We start from the raw sequence: 12,295 nt of genomic DNA on the forward strand, positions 1-12,295 counted from the left end.
AGTTAGATGTCGACATACTTCACACTCTGGTTTTTTATGTAATGGGGAAAATGGCTAGGAAGTAAGCTACTATAACAAATTTATTCATGAAAGTTATAAGGTATGGTCTAAGGCTATAAACACAGTATTAATGACCTTTTTCTATCAAGAGGAAATTAAATTGTATTGACTACATTTAATTTGCTAAGACCTGGAAGCTTAATCATTAAGCACTTATAACTTAGAATTAAGATGATTTTATCACAGTCATGGTAGATAATTTCTCCATATGAATTCTCTTGCTTATCATTCATTTACTCACTTATTGATGTCCATGTTTTCTCTAGTTCACTATTCCTCAGAATAGAGTTGAACCATAAAACATTGCTATTACATGAAGGAACTAAAAAGATAACTTCATTAATTTTGTATGTTTGTTTTTTGAGAAGGGGGGAGAAAAAAATCAAACCTCAAGTAAGTAAAATTATGTCTACACAGAAAAGCTTAGCAACCATTAGTCTGACTGGCTCTTAGAATTTATGTGAAAGGGAATGCTGTTATTATTGGAACTTCTGTTGTAATTTTTTTTTTAATGCAGTTCATCAAATAACAGATCAGGCTATTAATATCCTGTAAGAGTTTAAAAATTACATTTAAGATTATGTTTGTTGTTGGAAACAATTCAGCATGAAGAGACCAGGTCAAATAAATAGAGTCAAATATTCAACTAACTATGTAGGCATGATAAAAATAAGATAGATGTGTATATTCAGAGAAGAGCTCTAAATACATTATTAATTGAGAAAAGTGAAGTACTAAGTATGTATAATATAATCTCACTCTTTACAACTTAAGGGATATTTGTTTACTGACATATGCAAAAATATTTTACTGGTAGGATACACAAGAACCTTAACAAGGTTTTTTGTATTTTTTGAATTGTAATCATATGCATCTACTGCTTAATTAAATACATAAACAATTAAAAGTACCTTTATGTAGTAAAACATTGGAAGAAGGTCTTTTAAATTTCAGAATCTGTATTTTGTCCTTGGAAATAGTAGATAAGGCGGCAATAATCTGTGTTATTTTTATTGTTGTAGGAAATGTTCTTAAACTTAGAAAACTGTTACTTAAAACAGGATTACTGTTTCCTAGGATTTCCACTTGAACAGAGTTAACTTGGAAGAGTCTTCAGGAATGGAGAATTCTCCAGCTGGTGCTAGACCAAAGAGAAAAAATAAGAAGTCTTATGATTTAACTCCAGTTGATAAATTTTGGCAGAAACATAAAGGAAGGTAAATAAGAAAAACATTGATAAGAGATTCAACCTCTAAAAAAATGCAAAAATGTTACCTGACTTAATGAATTTGATTAAAAAAAATCAAAACCGGTCATAGTGGTTCATCTACACAGTGAATAAGAACTGTAAATTAAATAGTCTAAGGAGCTGTGTCTTTATTGCTTACTTTCCTAGTTCTTACGTTGTTTTTGTTTTGTGGGGACCACTTCCCTTTAAAATAAGTCCATTCCGTATGATTTTGTAGATTTTATATTATACATAGTCTTTCTAAATTTCATTTCTGTCCCCATTGACCCTCTGTAGATTGGTTTCAGCAATTGGGAAACATCAAGGTGTGATTTACCCTTTTTGTTTCATGCTTGCCTTTGGACAAACCCAATTTTAGCTATCTGTGAAGAAAATACTTAAGCCTGAAAACCAGTTTTATTCAAAGTACATTAGGAATAATAGGTGAAAAAATTGTAGCAATTTGCCATTTGATTTATTGAAGGCAGGTATACAGATCCCATGTGTTGCTGTGATCCCTTAATTGAGGGTATTTCATAGCTCAGTAACTGCTGTGTAAGTTATCTAGTGGTATTATGGCTAGAGGAATCTTTCTAAACAGAAAAATCATTCCTCTGGGAGAAAAAGAAGGTTGCTCATCAACAATTGTGGAAATACAATGTTATTTATTATAATTTGGACTGTTTCAACTGCTACGGTATATATAGTAGCATCTGTCTATCCATCTCTATATATCTGTGTCCTTGATATTGCTTTCTTTTTGGTCTTACTTATGTTTAAAGAGAAGTAGGATGTAGACTTGGTTCAACATAATTGGGCTTTTTTGTATGTTTTATTTCTTTTTATTTATACCTTTCACTCTTTTTTTAACACTGGAAAATCATAACTGCTATAACAGATAGTTTTAGTGTGTCTTCAGTGAAAAGTCACTGTCTTTCCCTCTCTCTGACTAATGCAGTTTTGGGTACTGTTGTAATTTTCCTTATTTTATATGGTTTTCTTCTCTTTGAAATCCCATTGTCTACATTTCCTTTTAGAATAGTAAAGTACAAGAATTTACATTATTTATCAAGGATGCAAGGTATTTTAAAGTTAACATTCCCTAATAGACAAACAAAAGCTTAAATGAAAACAATTTTATTCACATATGGAAATTTTGAATATTTTCCTTAGACCATATGTTTAGGAACAATCTAAGAGCGTGAACTTTGACTAGTATGAACTTTAATTTTTTGTTAGGTAGAAATAGCCCTCACTTTGAAGATCATGCAATGATGGTAGTATGGGCACAGACACTGGGAGACAGCTCAGAGTTAAAAACAAGTGACCTAAATCTCTCTGGTCTTCATTTTCCTCATCAGGAAAATGTGGGATGATAATTCGACCTATTGTCCTATTTCAGAAGGTTGTTGTGAAGATTGACATAATATAAAGAAGTAACTTGCCCCAAATGATCCAGCTTTCATTGGTAAAAGCAGAATAAAAACCAGTTCTGGCAGATTCCAAAGTCCCTCGTGTTAACTGTCAGTACTATGTATTTACCTTACAAAACTGTGGTCAGAATTAAATGAGACAATAGAAACAGATTCTTAGCATAGTACTTGGCATACAGCAGTAGTGGTGGTGGTGGTGGTGGTCGCTCAGTGCTGTCTGATTGTGACCCCTCAGACTGTAGCCCGCCAGGTTCCTCTGTCCATGGGATTTTCCAGGCAAGAAGACTGGAGTGGGTAGCCATTCCCTTCTCCAGAGGATCTTCCCAACCCAGGGGTCTAACTCAGGTCTCTTGCATTGCAGGCAGATTCTTTACTGTCTGAACTACAGGGAAGTCACTTAACTCCCTTGGCATACAGTAATCTCTCAGTAAATGCAGGCAGTGATCATTGTCAGCCTGGATACCTAAAGGTACTAGAAATTTTAAGGATGAGCTGGAACATTTTACCTGCTCGCTGCTATCTTTTGCCAACAGACTCCTCTGGACCTCAGTTAGGGCCTGCATTTGTCATGTAAAACTGGACTGTGTTCCTCACAGTCGTTTCAGATTTTGTCATTTCTTTGCTGATCATTAATGAAGTGTTATCAGAGTGGAGGAATGGGGGAAAGTTTTTGTTTTATTGCTTGATGAGAAGTGACCATTTCTTCCTTAAAAGAGAGAAAGCTTCTGGCCTCCCCTAAGGCTGTAGATGAAAAATACTTATGTTAGGAACTATTTCATGGTCAACACATACTCATCTACATACATTCAGGATTAACACTGCATGATAGTTTCTACCTGAGTTGGTAAATGATTGCAGATGAGTTGTATCTGAAGTCTATGGAAATTGCTGCTAAACTATACATACTGCGGAGATATCAGGGATTGGACCAACAAAACTGGCCTACATTCTGTTTTTACCAGTGGTGTTCTGCATATCAAGTTTACAGATTTGAAAGGTTTTTTCCACAGTTACCTACATGTAATATTTTTTGATACATGTTTGTAGTTACATGGACCCTTTGGCACTATGGGTTGTAATACTTAGTTGGTCTTTGATGTACCATGGCTTCTCTTCCTTTGTTTTTCAGTCACTTAAATATCTTTTTATTTTTTCTAGTAGCTAAAGGTGAAGAAAAATTGATACAGTTAGTGAAAAGAATAGAAATAAAATTTAAATTTGTTTACATATATAAGCATTATGATACACATTTTAAAGTAGTATTTAGAATGCAAATAGATATCACAAGAAAATGTACTTTGATTTATCCTAATGTTTTCTGCCTATGTTGTATATAAAATATATGCAAATATAAATAAGTACATTTAAAATAATCTTCATTGTATATGTTTCAAAATTCACACAAAAGTCAATCTTTTAATCTTATACTCATAATTCCTCTTCTGGAAAACTGTTTTAGTCCATTCCCAGAAGTTGCAGAATCAGTTCAGCAAGAACTAGAATCTTACAGAGCACAGGAAGATGAGGTTAAACGACTTAAAAGCATTATGGTAAGATTCTGTTTGATTTCTTGGAAATATAAGGGAAGCAGGAGGACATCTGGAAGGAGAAAGAGGTTAACTTTTTTCCTTTATAAAAATTCAAGACCTTTTATTGCTTTAATGACACACACAAAAAAATTATTCTCATAAAAGATTGTTACATAAAAGATTTTTTTTTAAAAGAAATCTTAAGTTCTGAGGAGTAGAGGGAACATTTTTAAAAAAACTAATACAAATTTATGATTTGAAAAAATATGTGTGAGTTTATTTTAGACATGTATGTTCCAGTGCTGCTCATTTTACTATACTTTGATTGCACTTCAAATTTCAACTCTATTTATTACTATATGTAGTGACCTGTGGCAGGTCTCTGGACCTATTTCTTTATCTGAAAATGCCAGATGCTTCCTTTTTAGTCATCCAACCATTTATTAGATTGGTGGTGACTAGAACTTTTCTATAACTGTCAAAGATGCAGATGCTTGCTCCTTAAGAGGGGAAGAATTATTATTCTGGGTGACCTAAATTTTGCTACTGTTTATCAGTGATCCTAGGAATATATTGATGAAAATCAGTACTTTGGCTTGGGATTTCTGAGTAGTTACTGGGACCTCTTTTTCCTTCCCAGGGACTAGAAGGTGAAGATGAAGGAGCCATAAGTATGCTTTCTGACAATACTGCTAAGCTAACATCAGCTGTTAGGTAAGTAAGCAGTATATCTTCTTTGAAGTCTTTCTGTTGATATGATTTATATTGGACATTAAAAAAATCGATAAATATTTTTCATGATAGGGAATAGTAATAGCATATACTGCTAAGTCCAAAGAACTAAATTGTATTTTTACTGTATTCAAGCTGACTTGAGTTCCCTCCTTTATTTTTTTAATTTTTTTATTGAAGGATCGCTGCTTTACAGAATTTTCTTGTTTTCTGCCAGTTACCAACATGAATCCTTTATATAGCAGATCATTTGTTTCTTTTACTAGTTAGAATTGTGTAATGGGAGTAATTTTGTCGCTGAGATAGTATTGATGATAAGGTAAAATGAGTTATTGTTAATTTTATCATTGCTGCTCTTACTATGTTAGCTAGTTTAAGCAGTATCTTTTGGATACTTTAAATACCATCAAGGAGAGAGAGTTTCATGTTTTAGAAATATAGGTAAAATTTTCCCATTAATCTGATTTTATTCTAACCTCCAAGTTTTGGAATTAGAACGTGAAATGATAGAATGATGATATTTGGGAGGCAGATTATTTTAAAATAAGAAGCATTTCAACTGTATTAAAGTGGTAAATACTGTATATGTTCAAGCCTAGAGATTAAGTTCAGTTAATAGTTTAACATGTAATTTTGGCCCTGTTTACTATTCCAAGTTTCCTCAGAGGAAACACCCAGATTTGCATTTTATTAAAATTTATGTCATTTCCTTAGAAAATTTAATGGTTAATTTTCAATTTTTTGATACTTGTAGCTCTTTGCCAGAACTCCTTGAAAAAAAAAGACTTATTGATCTCCATACAAATGTTGCCACTGCTGTTTTAGAACATATAAAGGTAAATTTAACTTCTCCCTCCTTAGAATATAACTACTAATTTTGTAGGTTTTAGACTTTTTAAGATGCTTATTCAGTATCTCATTGAGCCCTAACTGTAAGGTTGAGTTATAATTAGTGAAGGCAGCATTATTACCTTCATTTTTGCACATGAAGAAACCAATCCAGGAAGGTTAGTGATTTGCCCAAGGTCACACATTCAGTGAAGGAAACTTAGCACCTTTGATATTTTTATTATGTTTCACTGCCTTAGTAATGCCTCTGCATGTACCACTTTGTTAATAATAGATTTGTATCTAAACATCAGTAATTCAGGTTTAGACACCCCTTTACTGTAGTACTATCTGAAATATGTTGATAACATCACATAATGAAATGCAACTTGGTTCTGAACATTTTAGTTTAAGATTAGTCTGTTAGCCTTATAGCTTCTTACTGTCTCCCACTGTACTTTGATTTTGAAACAAATGCATTGGATAATCCTATATGTTGTCTGTCATAATTAGTTTTTCTCATTACTTTATTCATAACTCCATATCAGTTTGATTTAATCCATTCATTAGTATTCTATTGTCATTTATTCTCCGGACATGGAACTGAATTCCAGTGACAGATTGGTGATATACTAGAATGTAGTTACTACTGACCCCTGCTTTCCATTTGAGATGATACATTTGAAAAAGTAATGTAAAACTGAATATACTTGCTGTCTATCAAACGTGTTGATAACAACTTATATTTATGGAAAAGGGGATTAAACATTTTTTAATGATTTTAAAAGTCTTAGAGCACTAGAAAGGAGCTAATATAGATAGATTTGATCATTGTAGATCGTAGAATTTAAACCTGCATAATTTCTATTAAGCTGACACCTGATTTTTTGCTTTGTTCCACTTCTTGATTTTGATCTTGCTATTTGCATATACCTACAGGAATAGAAATATAATTGTGCCATCTGTAGATGATATCTGATGATAACTTCCATATGTTGCAGCTCTGTAAAGTGGAAAAAGGCTGCTCATTTTTTTTTACCTGAGGTCATTGTCTCCAGTGAAGATAATATATATAACTGGTGGACTGTAACAGACAGCTATATTCAGTAATTTCCTTCACTCAGAAAAGACAGTCTTTGCTTACAAAGCTAATATAAAAAGTTAAACAAAACTATGTTGTATTAAAACAAAATATAAGTTCTAGTTTACATCGGCTAAACTATAGTTTTGTAATCAAGATCTTCTTATCTATTAAATCAATGCTCTTTGAGTACATGCTGTTTTTTTATGACCGTTGTTAATAGTTTATGTGTTACTTTGAGATTTAAACAGTTTTGTGGACTTTTTTTGACTTTAGTTTTTTCAGGGTTTTGGTTTTTCTTTGGAGGGGGCAGTTCTCACAGCTGTAACATCAGGAAAGTGCTAAACTCAGCTCCTACTTCAAAACTGAGTTGTGTAACCCAAAGTATTTAAAAACATTATCATACCAATGGAAAGTGCACATTTTCATCTTTTTCATAAAACTTTACAAACACTATCCTGCCACAAATTTATATGAATATACTCTAGATCAAAGACTGTGGTTTATGGTTTGAGAAAATTCTGGATAAAGTAGTTTACTCAATTGTGTTTATTAAATGGCTCTGTGGGATTGTGCTGGGCCCTAGAGATTCCATGGTAAACAAGATGGACAAGTTCTTTCTTCTCTTGGAGCTAATCTTATATTGACAAAAAGCAAAGTAAGCGATTAGAAAGCATGGCATTTAGGTGGTGTGAAAACAGCAAAATAGGGTGATAAGAGGTAATAGACAGTGGCTCAGAGAGCTGTTCCAGGGGAAGTGAAATTGCCTTTGATGAGGAGATGATTGAGTTGAGACCTAAATCACACAAAGGAGCCAGTTAGTGAAAATCTCAGGGCCACCCATTTCAGGCAGAGGGAATAAGTGCTGCAAAGGCCTTAAGGCGAGAACAAATTTACTATTTTAGAGGACCTAGAAGATGACTAATGTACTCATAGTGAGGAGGGAAAGAGTTGATAACACTATTGGATCAAGAGAAATAGGGATTTAAGTATGATGGAAGTCATTGGAGGTTACTGCCATGATTTGATTTATGTTTCAGCTAGAGAATGGTCTGAGGAGTGTTGAGGAATGGATGAGTTCTGGAAGATGGCTATTATACCTGTCTAAGTGGAGAATGGTGTTTTTTAAGGAAAAATTTACCTATGAAATTCTTTATGATGCTTATTTACAATTTTATATGAGCTGTGAATCAATTTGTCCTAATGGATGCCATCTGTCTGATAAATTTTATTATGTCACCATGCCTGACCCAAAATTTCCTCTTTCAGACCTGGTTGCTTGGCTCTCTATAAAAGAACTTGTTTCTTCCTGGATTGCTAATAAGCAGAGCATCTTATACTAAGAAACTAACTTGTCATTCAGGGTGTTAAGTAGTTATATATAAAAACTACATAGTTTGAAATAATTTTTGTGCTATAACTCAAGGAAGACACCATTTTCCTAATAGGATCTGATATAAAGAAACTATAAAGGACATTATATAAGGTCATTTACTTGCAGAGGGAAAATTTCATGTATAAGACACCATGTTCCTTGTTGGATCATTCTAGGAAACCCAATTAATACCAGAAGTTTTTTTGTTTTTTAAATCATAGATATAGGAGCATATTTATTTTAAATATTTGTGTATAAATTATAATTGTATTTATTAAGCCACATACTCTGAGTTATCCTGATACTAGAAATTCTGTTAGTATAGAAAAATTGCAGTGTTTTTTGAGAAGAGTCCTGTTTGTTTGTTTTTTTTTCTTAATTTTATTTTATTATTTAGCTTTGGTTTTGGATTTATCAACATGAATCCGCCTCAGGTATACACGTGTTCCCCATCCTGAACCCTCCTCCCTCCAAGTACCATCCCTCTGGGTCGTCCCAGTGCACCAGACCCAAGCATCCAGTATCATGCATCGAACCTGGACTGGCGAAGAGTCCTGTTTTAATTAAAACGTCTATTCTCCTATGTCAAAGCTAGCAAGTAAATTGTGTTGCTTCCAATTTTTCTCATTACTCATAGTTATAAAATTTTTCTTATAGTTTTTATAATGATTAAATTTCCAACTTTAAAATATTTACTTCAAAATAATACATTTATTTGTGCCATTTTCATGCTACACCATCTGCCTCTGGCTATATAATGTTCATGATAATTTAAAAAATATTTTTCTCCAATATCTCTTACTGTTTACTAGAATTTGTTGACCATCTGGGCTTCACTTCTTTGTAAACATTCATTCACCTAAGCAGTAAATATTTATTTACTTATTATTGTTGTTGTTGTTATTAGCAAGAACATTATGACTCTTCATGCAGAGATCTCAGAACACATCTCTTGGTATTTGTCTTTATTGCAGTTTTGCGTATTTCTTATTTTGGGATGTTTAGTTTATAGCTACTGCTTATATTTCTTTAGATCATTTTCTAAAGCAGAATACTAGAAGAAATTAATCTCTTTAGAAGTCCTGGCAGTTATCCAGCAGTTGATGTTTGGCAGCAGAGCAATTTGTGACAACTTTGACAAATATTATCATGTAAATTTATTGGTATTCTAAAGATTTTAGTGGCTTGAGTAGTCAACTTTGGTTTAATAGGTTAAGAGTAAATTGTGAATTGTGAAGGAACTTTCCCTGCAGCAGACAGATTCTCTAGTTGTGGCACGGGAGCTTAGTTGCTCCAAGGCGTGCGGGGTCTTAGTTCCCCACCAGAGAGCTAACCTGTGTCCCCTGCATTGCAGGGTGGATTCCTAACCACTGGATCACCAGGGAAGTGCCAGCAGTTTTTTCATTTCTAATACAAATAAGATTTTACCCCCACTTGTTGGTTATTAAGGAATGGATTCTGAGATTACTTAAATTTATAGACAGATTTCAGTATATTTTAATGATTACTGTCTCAGCTGCATAGCCAGCCAGAATTAATTATTCTCTAGCATCAGAAACCTAAGAAAAAGAAAAGTCACCTACATGTATGTCAGAGAAGAAGAAAGAGAAATGGCATACATGCTCTTTCCCCTAGCGCTCCCACCTGAGAGGAAGAGCTCCCACCTGAGAGGAAGAGCTCTCACATCTGAATGCTCCTTACCGAGGTAGCTGGCCAAGAATAGGCGGTTAATAAGCTCTTGTGGATTATTGGTGCTGGATCTTCATTTCTGTTTTGCTGCTTCGTGTGGAGAAAGTTAAGAGGTACTGAGTTAGGTCTAAAGACATCCTCTGATCAAGCAAACATGTACCGACTTAGCTCTGTACACACTGAGCATGACTTAGCTCTTGCTAGCAATGCTAATTTTTAACTAGAGCACCTCCTTCAGGGGACTTATTCTTCTCTGGTCCAACTTCTTTATCTTTCTTAGGGGAAAATAAGCTTTCAGAATAAAATAGAAACTGAACTGATCAGCATATCAAATTAACCAATGCCCTTTATTCCCTCGGAAACAGTGGTTGCTGACCACATTATTGCCATGCTAACATGTGACATCTAGTGTGTTTGCAAGTTGAATTTTTTGTTTGTATTTGATTCCAGTCTATTTATGTCAATGGTATGAGTAGGAAAAGAGGTTTGTTTCTCTAAAACTAAGTTACCTGCCTTAGACTCAGGGAAGGTGGTGATTTAATTATTACTTAATTTAGTAGCGGTGGCAGGGAGCAGACAACAACTGTAAAACATTGAAAAATCTTGAAAGTACTAGAATTGCTTTATGTTGTAATTGTAAACATTTATAAATTTTTGTATCTCGCTTCAAAGAGACTTGAAGTTACAGCTGATCACTTAAACATGTGCATTTGCAGGAAAGAAAAAAATTTCAGTCCAGGAACCTCAGTGCTCAAGGGAAGGGTCTTGGGTCTACCTCAAAATTGACAGACAATTATATGTTTTAGATCTTAAGTTAAATTGTAGTGTTTAAACATGTATATACAGCCAGGTCCTTTTTTATTTTTTCTTTTGGCTGTGCTGGGTCTTCATTGATGCTTGCAGACTTTCTCTAGTTGTGGCATGCGGGGGGACTTCTTTCTAGTGGAGGTATATGGGTTTCTCATTGTGGAGGATTCCTTTGTTGCAGAGCATGGGCTCTAGGGCACACGGGCTTCCGTAATTGTGGCACAAGAGCTCAGTCATTGCGGCTCACGGGTTGACCCATGGAATGTGGAATATTCCCGGATCAGGGATCGGACCCATGTCCCCTACATTGGCAGGCAGATTCTTAAGCACTGGACCACCAGGGAAATCCCCCTTTTTTTTTTCTTTGCATTAACGGACTTTGATAACTGATCACTGCTCTCCTGATCACTATAGGGAAGAAATTGTACTGTCCTGTAAATCAGAACATTTCTCTGTCTGGGTTTTGACTGATCTGTTTTAAATGATCTTTTATCCAGTGCACTACTGAGTGAATGTTCATATGACCTTGCTGTCTTTTCTTCAAGGCAGGAGAAAATATGTCCTATAGCAGGAAGTCCCCAGTGGACAGACTGTCACTATCTTCTACCTCTTTTCATCCCAAATAAGATTAGTCATTATCAGAACTTAAAGAAGTTTTCTTTACTCCAAATATGACCAAAGACAGCTCTTCAATGTGTAAAATGTCTTTTAGTTTCTCACTCTGAGTTTCTGGAAACTTCTTCCACATCTTCAAAAAACGAGGTGTGGAATTACCTTTCTCTTGCTCTTTGCTCACTTTTCCACCATCAGGTTTCATGAAGATAAAGCTTTGTCATTAGCAAGACTCAATAGATTCATAAAGGTTAAATTCAAAGAATTAAAGACTTCTCACAACTCAATAGAGAAAATGCACAACCCAATTTTTAAAAGGGCAAAAAATTTGAACAAAGATTTGACTGAAAAAGATATCCAAGTGATGAATAAGTTCAACATCAACATCATCAGAAAAATAACAAACTAAAACCATAGTGGGATACCTCTGCATATCTATCAGAATGTCTAAAATTTAAAATATTGATTATGTCAGCCTTTGGCGAGGATGCAGAACTAGAACTCTCATATTTTGCTGGTAGAAATGTAAAATGGTGCACCCACTTTGGAAAACAGTATCTCTGTTTCTTAAAACGTTAAACACAAATCCATCATGTGCTCCAGCCATTCTACTCCTAAGTGTTTACTCAAGATATATGAAAGCAAATATGTTCAGTATACATGAATATTCATAGCAGCTCTTTGTCATAGCCCCAAACTGGAAATCAGTCAGATGTCTATCAACAGGCTAATTGAGTAAACAAACTCCAGTATACAGTGGACTGCTGCTGCTGCTTCTAAGTCGCTTCAGTCGTGTCCGACTCTGCAACCCCAGTGACGGCAGCCCACCAGGCTCCCCCGTCCCTGGGATTCTCCAGACAAGAACACTGCAGTGGGTTGCCATTTCCTTCTCCAATGCACAAAAGTGAAAAGTGAAAGTGA

The 12,295-nt window shown here is 34.5% G+C and overlaps 1 protein-coding gene across 2 annotated transcripts in view; it reads left to right on the forward strand.

The window, feature by feature from the left end:
* The window catches only part of SCFD1 (sec1 family domain containing 1), a 112,210-nt gene that overhangs the window by 44,920 nt on the left and 54,995 nt on the right, over positions 1–12,295 (forward strand). For both annotated transcript variants that reach the window (XM_055555654.1, XM_055555655.1), the window contains exons 11-14: positions 1,138–1,277; positions 4,181–4,271; positions 4,891–4,964; positions 5,737–5,818. In XM_055555654.1, coding sequence (XP_055411629.1) covers positions 1,138–1,277; positions 4,181–4,271; positions 4,891–4,964; positions 5,737–5,818 — 387 coding nt within the window. The remainder of the gene's footprint in view (positions 1–1,137; positions 1,278–4,180; positions 4,272–4,890; positions 4,965–5,736; positions 5,819–12,295) is intronic.

The sequence above is a fragment of the Bubalus kerabau genome, chromosome 19 (genome assembly GCF_029407905.1).
Source record: "Bubalus kerabau isolate K-KA32 ecotype Philippines breed swamp buffalo chromosome 19, PCC_UOA_SB_1v2, whole genome shotgun sequence".
Classification (NCBI taxonomy): Eukaryota; Metazoa; Chordata; class Mammalia; order Artiodactyla; family Bovidae; genus Bubalus; species Bubalus kerabau.